Below are 11,745 nucleotides of genomic sequence, written 5' to 3' on the forward strand. Positions count from 1 at the left end.
ACCCCTCCAGGGATCCCGGGGACTCCCCCCTGCCCTGGGCAGCCCATTCCAACGCCCAACAGCCCCTTCTGCACAGAAATCCTTCCTCAGAGCCAGCCTGATCCTGCCCTGGGCAGCTTGAGGCCATTCCCTCGGGGCCTGGCGCTGGGGCCTTGGCTCCAGAGACTCATCCCCCCTCTCTGCCCCCTCCTGGCAGGGAGTTGCCGAGGGCCAGGAGGTCTCCCCTCAGCCTCCTCTTCTCCAGACTGAACCCCCCCAGTTCCCCCAGCCGCTCCCCAGCAGACCTGTGCTCCAGACCCTGCCCCAGCTCCGTTGCCCTTCTCTGGCCACGCTCGAGTCATTCAATGGCCTTTTTGGGGTGAGGGGGGGCCAGTCTATCAACTGCTAGAATACTTTTTTTGTTTTTCCTGTGGGGCTCAGCAGCATTTGAAGACTTCCATGAATTTACCCCCTGGAAATCCCCAGCAGAATGTTTTTATTTGAAATAGTGCCTGGAGGTCCCAAGCAGGCTGTGGAACCCCGCCTTGCTTTACCAAGCCCAACGGGCTGACCAGGGAAAGGGTGCTCAGCACAAGTGAAACAGGCATCAACCGGTTGTTTTACCTCTGACAGCGCTCACAAAATCAGGAAGCAACAGATTAGCTGCAAAGTGCCATTCAGTGATGCGGGGAGGAAGGTTAGAGAACCTCCACTGGCTTTCGGAGATGCCCAGAGCACTTTCTGAGAAGCCAGTGTTCCCAGCACCCCAGGAGACACCTGCTCAGCGTCGCTGGCAGCCTCGTGCATTGGTGAAAAGACCAACCCCCAAAAACACACTCAAACTGCCCTGAGCCAACCAGATGAACCTCCCACACAGCTCAAACAGCATCACGGTGCTTCCAACCGTGGACCATGAGACTGGATCCATTTGGAGGGTGCGTGTTCAACAGCAGCACCAGCCTAACCCCCCACCCAAAGCCCGAGGCTCTGTTGCCTCCTCTGACAGAGCACAGTGGTTTGTTCTAAACTCCTGCCTTGCTGGGCTTAGTCTTCTCCATTTCTTGGTACAGCTCTTCCCCTACACTTGTGTCTGTATTTCTGCCCCCCCTTACACACCCCCAGATCCTTCTGGATCTTAAATCCAGAAAGAGAAAGGTCACTGCTCATTGACCCTCTGTCCTTGCAGCAGGCAGCAGAGGTGTGAGAGTCCTGCCCAGGCTCTGCTCCCTCTCGGATGTCCCCAGCCTCCTGGCAGCTGTGGAGCAGCACTGCCAGCTCCTCAGACAGCCCCTGCGCCTCGCAGCCTTCCGAGGCCGCTCCAAAGGACACCCGAGGGGTCACTTCTCCCCCCCTTCTAACCTCCATTTTTACCTCTCATGGCAGTAGCTAATGCCAGTGTACTCACAGCCATGTTCCAGCCTCCTCTCAGTGCACAAACCTGCCCTTTTGTGTATAATCCCAGCCTGGTTTTGTGCTGCGTTCCCTCACCTTTACCACGATGACAACCTTGCCCTGTTTGAGGCCAACAGCGACAGCGGAAGCAGCCGTGTCCTGGGATGTTTTGTCTGTGGTGATGATTTCCAGCAGCTGCATTCTGTCAACAGGGGAGAAGTAGTGCATCCCGATCACCTAGGCAGAAGGAAAAGCTCAGGGTTAAGCCAGACTTTGGCTCTGCAGGTACCATCCGAGCTGGCAGAGCAGCCCCAGCAGTGCTTCTCCTGGACTTTGAGAGTGGCACAGCAGCCACAGGGACAGACACTGAGCACAGACCCCATGTTCTGCTTGTGAATATTTTGGTTTGGGGTTGTTATTTCTGTGTTTTTTGGGTTTTTTTTTGTGATGAAGGGAATCTAAGGACAAGGCAGCATGTTTCCAGAAGCTCATCAGAGAGGTTAAGTGCAGCCTTCCTCTGGGAACAGCATCTAAGGGGAGATGATCTGGCTGCGTGCCTCACTATCTGAACACAATCATGTAATCACCATGTCACCTTCCCGCCTGCTGGAAGCTACACTTGGCACTGAGATCTGTGCAAGTTAGAGGCATCCTGCAGGAGAGTTGCAGACTGCAAAACTAATCATAGAAAATACACTAATTAGTTAACCCATTTCCTATTAGTTTGCCGGTAAAGAGTCGTAACACCGGCAATTTAGGCAGCAAGAGGGTGTTATTTGCAAGTCTGAACAAACACTCAGTTTGCATTTCAGATGCAACTCAGCATCTGACAGCAAACCAGGAAGAGGCTCATGGAGGTCACAGGAACCTCCAACAGCCGGGACACGCATCGTTACTCTGTGGACTTGAGAATAATTCACTTGGAAGGGTCCTACAATGATCATTTAGCCCAACTCTGCAGATGACCCCAGAACTTCTGCAGGAAGACAAGCAGCAGAGGCAATGCTCTGCCCTGGGCAGGCTTGAGACCCTTGTAGGAGTTTAGGGAACCAGCTGAAGGTGCCTTTGCTTCTGCATTTGTGTAACAGTTTCCAACTGAGCCTTAGAGCTTCCCCCTCCCTCTGCCCGAGCTGTTCCTGCCTTCCCATCCCACCTGTCCGGGAGAGGGAGACGGGATTATCTCCCAGAGGAACTGCTCGCTCCTCCCTGCATTTTCTGCAGCCCCGAGTAGGCCAAGCCGAGTCCTCAAACGAGGGGGAAGTGTTTCCCCCTTTTTCTGCCAAGGCCGCCCTAGGGTGAGGCTTAGCCCCGGGGAAGTGGCTCTGCCTGCTCACGCAGCCCCTCGCACCACTTCAGGCGGTCTGGCCTCCCGCTGCCGCTCCCCGAAGGCCGCTGGTCTCCGGCAGGGCCCGTGCCAGCCCTGCCAGCCTCGAGGGATGGAAGAGGCCTCTGCTCCAAACCTCTGCCACAACCCACACTGCACTCCGTGTCCTGTTCACAAGGATCGTTTGGAGCCAGAGGGAAAACCCCGTCACCCCCTCAGGAGCCGATCCCTGACCAAGACTTCACGTTTCAGCACCAGCGAGTTCAGCTTCCAGCCCCCAACTTTTCTCCCCTTTTTGCTGTGAGGTCAGTGCCTTCTCTCCGAGAAGACATTTTCCCACTGTGGCAAGTCACTCCTATGCCCCTAATCTGTTTATCAAAATGACTGAAGTCTTCCTGGCTGGAATTCTCTCTACTTGAGTCCTTCCACAGCTTCTCTGCCTGCAAGTGCACCAACGTTTCCCCAGGTGCACTCTCCCCCCTCCACGTCTCTCCAGCGTCACGCTGGGGGTGAGGCCACCTTCAGCCCCTTCCTGCATGTCCCAGCCCCACAAGCTCTTTGTTCCAAGCCCACAGTGGGGGCAGAGAACGAGCGGTTTTGCGTTCTGAGGAGGAAGCAGAAGATCCCAGCGCTCACCTACGGCCAGGTTTTGCCACTAACAAGCAGCTCAGCGCAGAGCAGAACCCTAACAGGCACGTGGCACTGGGCACTCACCTTCTCTGGCCTCTTGCTAACGGCAGCGATCTGGCTGATGGGGAGGGCAGATGTGTTACTGGCGAAGACACAGTGAGCAGGGATCACCTGTGGCAGAGGGCAGAAGAGACACTGTAAACGCAGTGGCTCCAGAGTCAGACCCACAGCGTGATGTGTAGAGCCCTGAGAGAACAGGACCAGCACCTGGCAGCACTGACAAAACAAACCCTTCTCTGTCCGGACAGACATGTTAGAAACTAATTCTGAAGCAGCAGCCCAAGTCAGACAGATGTGACTTGCCCTGAGCTCTCCCCAGGTCTGCAACATTAGCCTCAGAGCCCCCGTGTTGCTGCCAGGCCACTGCAACCACGTTAGACACCACGGGAGGGACTTTGTAAAGCTGCACAGAGCAGCTCCTTTACTATTTCTATTTCCTCAAGGATGCTCTTGAACAGAAAAGGGCAGTGGCAGCGAGCTGGACATAAAGGACTAAGTTGCGGAGACGCCAAAGGACGTTACTGTCGTATCAATGCACTCAGAGAAACGACAGGTTTTTTGGAGCGGTTCCCAGGAGTCGGGGAGTATCAGAACCGCCCCATTCAGCTAAGAAGTACTGACTCCTTACTGAGAAGTGAATATCCTCAGTGAGCAGAAGGCTGCCCTTCACGTGCCGACGGATATAACTTGCACCAAGCACCAAATTGCAGCACAAAGGGGATGTGACAAACCCAGCGGGGCAGGACACCCTCAGCCTGCACCGCACCGGGGCCACATCTAGCACGGCTGCTCTGAAGGGATACTCACAGCTTCCACTTCCTTCAGCACTCTGTGCTTGATGTTAATGTCCTCGAACACAGCCTCGATCACCATGTCTGCCTTCTCAAAGCCCTTGTAGTCCAGCTGGCCCGTGAGGTTGCTGAGAATGGAGTCCCTCTCAAACGACGTCAGACTCTTCTTCTTCACCTTGCTGTTCAGCCTAGGGAAGGACAGCTCTGTCACGGCGCCCGGGCCGGCCTGCCCAGGCTGCTGAGGTGCACCCCGACACCAAGGGCATCACTCCCTGCCTCCTTCCCAGAGCAGGGACCCAAGGAATCTCCAATCCCAGCCCCTCCTTCCACCTGGGAAAAGGAGAGCCATGCTCACATGACTCAGCTGCTGCGTTAGGCTGAAGGGCAGTCGCTGACGTTCCTGGCGATGCATGGCTGAGCTCTGTTCCTACTGAGCCAGGAGGACAGGGGAAAGCCATTTTCAGAAGTCTGACCTGATGCCTGCCTTGACGTGGCCTTTAGGCAGCCAGGATTACTCCCTGCCCCTTAGCTCTATAAGCTACTGCTAAATCTAAAAGCTAAACCAATCATCTGTTAGGTCACCGACCTACCTAAGGAGCTAAGGCTGAACACACTGGGCCTATTTCGTAGCAATATCCCCACACACTGCACAGGGCAGCCTCAAAAGAGGTTGTCACATCAGATGGTAGAAGACCCCAAAGGAACAGAGGTGTCAGGGGTTCCTGACTGCTTGAAAGCAGAGCAGTGTTTTGACTAAAGGCAGCCCCATCCCATCCCGAGCGAACTCCTTTTGGCTGACATACCCCTTGAAGACCTGCTGCTGGCCTCTGTCCAAGCCTTGCTGCGCCGTGTCCTTCAGAATGGTCTTGAGTCCCTTGTCCACGGAAACCTGGGCGATCCCAGCTCCCATGAGCCCCGCTCCCAGCACGGCCAGAGTCCTGCACAGAAAAGGGCGTATTTCAGAGCTGGAAATAGCTTCATTTCCATTGCTGCTGTCAGACTCACACAGCTCCTGTTCACCCAGGCACTATTCTTGATGAGAAACAGCAATTTGGAGTTCTTTGGCAAGATTTCACTTATGGGTGAGACCTCCAGGACTGCAAAGGATGAGCCTTCTGGAGCCTGGAAATCTCTCTGCTCTGCTCCACTGTTTTCTGGGACTCAGCCACTCGGGCCCAAGAGTTTTTTAGGAGAGGGTCTCCAACTGCTCCTTCAGACATCCCACTTACTTGACCTCTCGCTGCGGTGTTCCAAACTTGTTCTTCTTGCAGTACACCTGCCCGCGGTAAAGTCCAAGCAGCGCCTTGGACTCCTTCGTCACTGCGAGCTGGCCGAAGTTCTGGAAGAAAGGGAAGAGGGAAGCTGAGAGTTTTGCATTTAGCAGCTGTCTCACCTCCAGCACACACATATCAAAGCCCACAGCCCCCCATGTCGCTGCACAGAGCAGTAACCTGGTTAGAAAAGGAAGAACAGACAGGGCATGTGTACCCCTTGCCTGGAGGCACCTCCTGTGCTAAGCACAGCCCGCTCTGCACTGCTGCCTCCCATACAGGCTGCCAGAAAGCACTAGGAAACTGCTTATTCCATGTTCTTTCCCCAAACAATGTAATTTAAAGCATCTGAAAGGGGCTTTACAGCAGGGCTGTATTTCACTGACATGGGACCCTTTTTCCCCTGCGTGCACCCTGCACTAGCTGGTGCCATTGCCCCAGGGGCTTAAGAATTTAAGAAAAATCTTTAAACAGGCTAATTCTCACTGACAGCAGTAGCCTAATGCTATTTTCGGAGGACAGCCAACAAAATCTAAGGCCCGCATAACCTCCCAGCACTCAGCATGAAACAGGAAAGTAGTCAGGAAGACAAAAGACAGCATAAGGTGACTGAAAACTGATGTCTGAGCCAAGGCAGCCAGGGAAAGCCACCAATGCAATGTAGTTTAGAGCAGGCTGGATCTTCCTTCACCACTGTCCCGTGAGTTAGAGGCTCGTTAAAATATCAGAAACACAAAGCCTGGAAGAGAATCTGCAAGTCTCCTACCCTAGGGGAAAGAGGGAGGCATTAAACATGACACTGACACTGATTATTCTTTAGAGGGTTCTGGGAAGATCTCCATCCTGCTTCTATTCTCAGGGAAAAAAACAACATTCATTCTTTTCTGTAAGGAACAGAGTATCCCAAGCCTTTTATTCAGCACCAGACCAAACGTGGGTGGAATGCATAAGCAGAACGGAGGGGGTATACCCAGGAGGTCACTGTGGAGGTAGCAGGCAGAGAGCTACATCTCAGACCAGGAGCTCGTCACCAGAGTGAACAAAAGGAGCTACTAAGCACGGCCGGAAAGATTGTGGGACGTGACAGAGCAGTGTGAGGAGCTGGGGAAAGTCAGAGCAAGTACAGCAGGGGACGGCTGGATTTCACCGGCGGTTAAGGGGCGGCGATGTGCGAGATGACCCACAAGCAGAGATAATCAGACGGGAGTGCTGCGGGGCTTCTGGGGAGCCCTGCAGAGCTAGCAGGGCCCAGGCAACCACAGCAGGGACGCTGCGCGCAGAACTACCTCTTCAGTATCAGAAATAACAAGTCTGAGTGCAGATGTAGCAAAACTGTGATCAGTGAAGAAAAACTCGTTAGGGGCAGGTTGTTTATTAAGGCAGAGTCAAGATGGCTGAGGCTGAATGAGCACAGCAAGACAAAGACTCTGTGTGTGGGGAAGAAGCGTCATGCTGCTGGCGAGGACGCCTGCCTGCTCACGCCCTGGGCCTGCCCGCCACTGCCCGTCCTGCCTCCATTTTAAACTCTGTTCCTATTTCCCTCGAGTGTGTCACTAGCAAACCTCAAGCAGGACTGGGTGGCAGTTAGGACGTGAGATCCATGTGTCAGGAGCTGGTCAGACTGGGCCCCGTGGCCAACGAATGACAGATGAAACACCTACAGCCAGTGACTAAAGGGTGCGTGCGGGCACGCGTGTGCACACGGTCACTTATTGCTGCACGTGAACTTCAACCCTGGTCAGCCAACAGCAGGAACAGCATCAATCACCAGTTTGTGTTCCTGTGGGTGTCACCAGGAAAGGCACCGCGCTGGCTGCGCAGCCAGCTGTGCGTGTACTCTGTGAATACGTGTTGTGTGTCCCACACCTCTGCGGTATCTGCTCAGCCTACCTGGACCTGCGAAGGGAAAAGCAGCGAGAAGAACGAGAGCTGAAGTCTCCCACGTCTTAAAATGCAAGGCTTGACTACCCTTAACAGTCGGTGTTGGCGCTAAACTCAACTGATGTGTCAGGAAACTAAAGAACTGAAGGGAAAGGAAGAATGAAAGAGGCTGGTTTCACAGAACCACCCAGCAGCTGAGGTTGGAAGAGACCTGTGGAAATTGTCTTCAGCTTTGGGCCCCTCACCCCAAAAAGGCCGTTGAATGACTCGAGCGTGGCCAGAGAAGGGCAACGGAGCTGGGGCAGGGTCTGGAGCACAGGTCTGCTGGGGAGCGGCTGGGGGAACTGGGGGGGTTCAGTCTGGAGCAGAGGAGGCTGAGGGGAGACCTCCTGGCCCTCGGCAACTCCCTGCCAGGAGGGGGCAGAGAGGGGGGATGAGTCTCTGGAGCCAAGGCCCCAGCGCCAGGCCCCGAGGGAATGGCCTCAAGCTGCCCAGGGCAGGGTCAGGCTGGCTCTGAGGAAGGATTTCTGTGCAGAAGGGGCTGTTGGGCGTTGGAATGGGCTGCCCAGGGCAGGGGGGAGTCCCCGGGATCCCTGGAGGGGTTGAAGAGTCGGGCTGAGCCAGCGCTGAGGGATCTGGGGGAGTTGGGAACGGTCAGGGGGAGGGTCATGGTGGGGCTGGAGGAGCTGCAAGGGCTTTTCCAACCCGGATCATCCTGGGATTCTTTACCACTTCCCACCAGGTATTTGCACACCTTGGTAAGATCTCCCCAAGCCCTTCTCCTCTCCAGGCCCAGGTCTCCAGCCTCTCCCACCATGTCACACACTCCAGGCCTTTCATCAGTCTCGTGGCCCTCCGCAGGGCAAACTCCAGCCAGCTGGCCACAGCCTGGACCAGTGCACGGGGTTATTCCTCCCCAGGGGCAGCCCCTGGCACTCTCCTTTGCTGAACCTCTGGGGGTTCCTGTCTGCCCAGTTCTCCAGTATGTTGGGGTACCCCTGAGTGGCCAGTAGTAGCCAGTACGCTGACTGGAGTGGCTACTAAATAGGCAAGTTCAACTAAGGGATAAGGAGAGAAAAGTCCTGTTCTGGGTGAGAAACTACTGAAAAACATCCACCAGATGTTCAAAAGAACCCAAATTATCAATGGGTGAAAAAGGACCAATGCAAAGTACCTGGACTAGAAAAAGGGACAAACAGCAAAACAAGAGTAAACTGAGAATCAACACCCTGAACAAAGATATTGGTGACAGAGTAAACAGAACAAAGGTAAAAATGAAAGTTAATTCTTTGAAGAAATGATTTATTTGCACCAAATTGCCTGGAAACACTGATGAGACTGACAGCACTATACCCACACCTCGAGGTTCTCTGTCCCATGTGACAATCAGAAAAAACAAACAGCGTTCAGACAGAGAAATCAAAGTCCTGTTACGTGAAACCTGGATCAGTGAACTCAGTCTGGTTATTTCCCACTCAAAAAAGATAACACAGACGGGAAGGAGAAAAGGCACAAACTGTTTTCACAGGTGAAGAACCTCGACACAGTTCTGTTGTTTAAGGGAGACCTTTTTCACGGCCCCGCTGCCAGAAGGGGCAGGGAGCAGACACCGTTCTGAGCAGCCTGTGGCAAATGCTATCCTCTGTGCGTGGTCAAACACAAACCCTCCCCCACCTTTTACAGAATTTACTGCTCCCTACCGGGGATCTAATCTCCTTACCTGAGATTCAGCGAGGTATCCAGCGTCACGCCCCTGATCAAGACCAGCCTTTACAGTCTAGTCAAAGAAGAATAAAGATAACGTCGCTGTTACGTCGCGTCTGCCGAGAGACTCCTGGTTCAGCTGCACCTCCTGTTTTCACCAGTGAGCCCTCCCCATCATTCAAGGCACACTTCAGGCTCTCTGCTCAGAGCAGAGCTACCCATCACCCTGTCCTCCTAGCACAGAACAGCTACGATGGCAGGGAGTTCACCACCAGGTTGATTTTTACACATACCCTGCTGTTTCAGGAATTGTTTTTGGTAGGACCGTGCTCTTGTAATGCCACTGCTCTCAGAGTCAGAGGGGGGCATTCACAGGTTTTACAGAAGTCTTGGCAACAACTTTGTGAAAAATCATTTTAAAATAAGGATTCAACCACAGACAGTGGCTGTAAGTAATAGAATGCCTGTGCAACTCAGGGGACTAACCCTAAGTATTGCGTGGTTAGTGCTCCAAACCCAGCAATTTATATTTTCCTGGCTTCAAACACATTCACCCAACTCTAAAAACTATACAGGAAACCTGGAAAAACTGCAGCTGAAAGCTTCATGGGCAAAGCACTGCAGCTAAGCCTTTCCTTGGCTGGCATTCTTGCTCTCCCCCTTACTGGTACCAGTACCATATAAACTGGTGATGGTATTCTGGGAGTTATTCTGAATGTTACTGGGCTTGCTCGACACACCAGAGCCAGCACTCATCGGGACTGATCTCCTGGGAAGATCAGACTGTATGGTTGGGCTCAGAGCAAGGAACCACCTTCCCTCTGTCTGCTGCTGTGGTATCCCACAGATCCAGGGCAGTTTTGGGGGAGTTACCTCAATGATCTTTAGCGGAGCAGGGTAGAGACCTTTGGTTTGCTTCTGAACTTTGTTCTCCACCGTCTTGTAGACTTGCTGCCTCACAAACGGAACAGCCATAGCGTAGTCTGTCAGCTCTGCAAGATGGGACAAAACAGGTCTCAGCGCAGCGTGACAGGCACCGTCAGCCTTTCAGTGATTAACCTGAAAGTTAACGACCGGGCGTCGCGTATCCGCAATAGAAACGTGCACCTGAAGCGCAGCCGCAGGTGGCACGGTCTGCTCCGAAGGGTTTCTTTGGCTCCTTCCACAGAAAAATATCATTTAGGGTTAAAGGACCCTCCTAACGCAACGGGTGACACGCTGAGCTCTGGGGAGCAGAACTCGCACAGAGATGTTGTTGTTTCTGGGCTCTAAGGGCTCCGTGGAAGAGGATGAGCGCAGAGCACACCCACGTGCCTCCTCCCGCTTGACTACATGAGCTTGGTACAGAATTTGCTACTAAGACTGGGGACGTGCAGTCCTCTGGAGGTAGGAGCTGCTCTGGCCCCAAGGCCTGGCTCCCTTCTAGTACACTCCAGCAGCCACCTCCTGCAGCTCTGGCAACGCCACCTGAACAGCAGATCCGCAGAGAAACGTTTTCTCTACCAACCCACCCGGTTCAAGAGGGAATTACAGCGTGAAGTAACTTTGCTTTGGAAATGGAATTAAGTAGGAGCATGAACACACCCCTGAGAAGCAGAGCGGGATAACACTCCCTACAGTCCTTGGGGATTTGACCACGCTGCCCACACTTACTCTGCATTAGCCCTTTCGATCTTTTGGCAGACACAGTCTTGTTGGCTAGTCCCCTGGCAAAGTTAATGGCCACCTCCTCCAAGTACTCAATTGTCCGTGCTTCTGGACTCTTCACACCTGGCCCTGTGAATAAAAAAAATGTGTTGAAAGGCAGCAGAAATTATCACTTGGGGATAGCAATGTGGAGGAGGAGCAAGGATGAGACAGCAACTTGATGTTCCTCTGAGTTGCTACCACTTTATTCCCCCCACCCAGTTTGACTTTTCTTGATTATGAACAATGATGGAACGGCTTGACGGGCAACTACATGAAAGCCCCCAGGCATTCAATAGCCACAGCATTACACAGAAATGCCAAAAAGCCAGCTCACAACGTCTGCAGACAGCAGTATGCCACAAATATCAATGCTACCTTCAGAGCCATGGAAGAGCTTTGGTTGGAAGGGCACATGGGAGGCCATCTGGTCTGACCCGCTGCTCAAAGCAGGGCCGAGTTCAAAGTTAAATCCAGCTCTGGAATTAGACTGAGTTGCTCAGGGACACAGAACGGCCACAGAATGGGCTGGGTGGGATGGGATCTTAAAGATCATTTAGTTCCACCCCCCTGCCCCGGGCAGGGCCACCTTCCCCCAGCCCAGGTTGCCCAAAGCCCCGTCCAACCTGGCCTTGAGCCCTTCCAGGGAGGGGGCAGCCACAGCTTCTCTGGGCAGCCTGTGCCAGGGCCTCACCCCCCTCACAGGGAACAATTTCTGCCTCAGATCTCATCTAAATCTCCCCTCTGTCAGTTTAAAACTGTTAGCCCACGTCCTATCCCCTCGATAAAGTCCCTCCCCAGCTTTCCTGTATCCCCTCTAAGTACTGGAAGAACTTAAGTACTTTAAGGCCGCTCTAAAGTCTCCTTTATAAAGCACGTTCTGCCAGTCTCTGAACACCTCCAAGGACAGAGGCTCCCATCACCTCTCTGGACCCCCTGTCCCAGTGCCTGACCATCTCATTTCAAGTTGTGCCTTTTTATCCTTCAACCTTTTACTTTGCATAACTGAAAAAAAAAAATAAAAAAA

The 11,745-nt window shown here is 53.4% G+C and overlaps 1 protein-coding gene across 1 annotated transcript in view; it reads right to left on the reverse strand.

Moving 5' to 3' along the window:
• Nucleotides 1-11,745, reverse strand: part of HADHA (hydroxyacyl-CoA dehydrogenase trifunctional multienzyme complex subunit alpha) — a 22,872-nt gene that overhangs the window by 2,858 nt on the left and 8,269 nt on the right. Inside the window, exons 8-15 of the mRNA XM_026846320.1 lie at nt 10,686-10,808; nt 9,906-10,024; nt 9,049-9,105; nt 5,406-5,515; nt 4,980-5,114; nt 4,193-4,364; nt 3,410-3,496; nt 1,422-1,608 (exon numbers count right to left, since the gene is read on the reverse strand). Of these exons, the coding sequence (XP_026702121.1) occupies nt 1,422-1,608; nt 3,410-3,496; nt 4,193-4,364; nt 4,980-5,114; nt 5,406-5,515; nt 9,049-9,105; nt 9,906-10,024; nt 10,686-10,808 (990 nt within the window). The remainder of the gene's footprint in view (nt 1-1,421; nt 1,609-3,409; nt 3,497-4,192; nt 4,365-4,979; nt 5,115-5,405; nt 5,516-9,048; nt 9,106-9,905; nt 10,025-10,685; nt 10,809-11,745) is intronic.

This window comes from Athene cunicularia, assembly GCF_003259725.1.
Source record: "Athene cunicularia isolate RWA chromosome 3 unlocalized genomic scaffold, athCun1 chr3_part1, whole genome shotgun sequence".
Classification (NCBI taxonomy): Eukaryota; Metazoa; Chordata; class Aves; order Strigiformes; family Strigidae; genus Athene; species Athene cunicularia.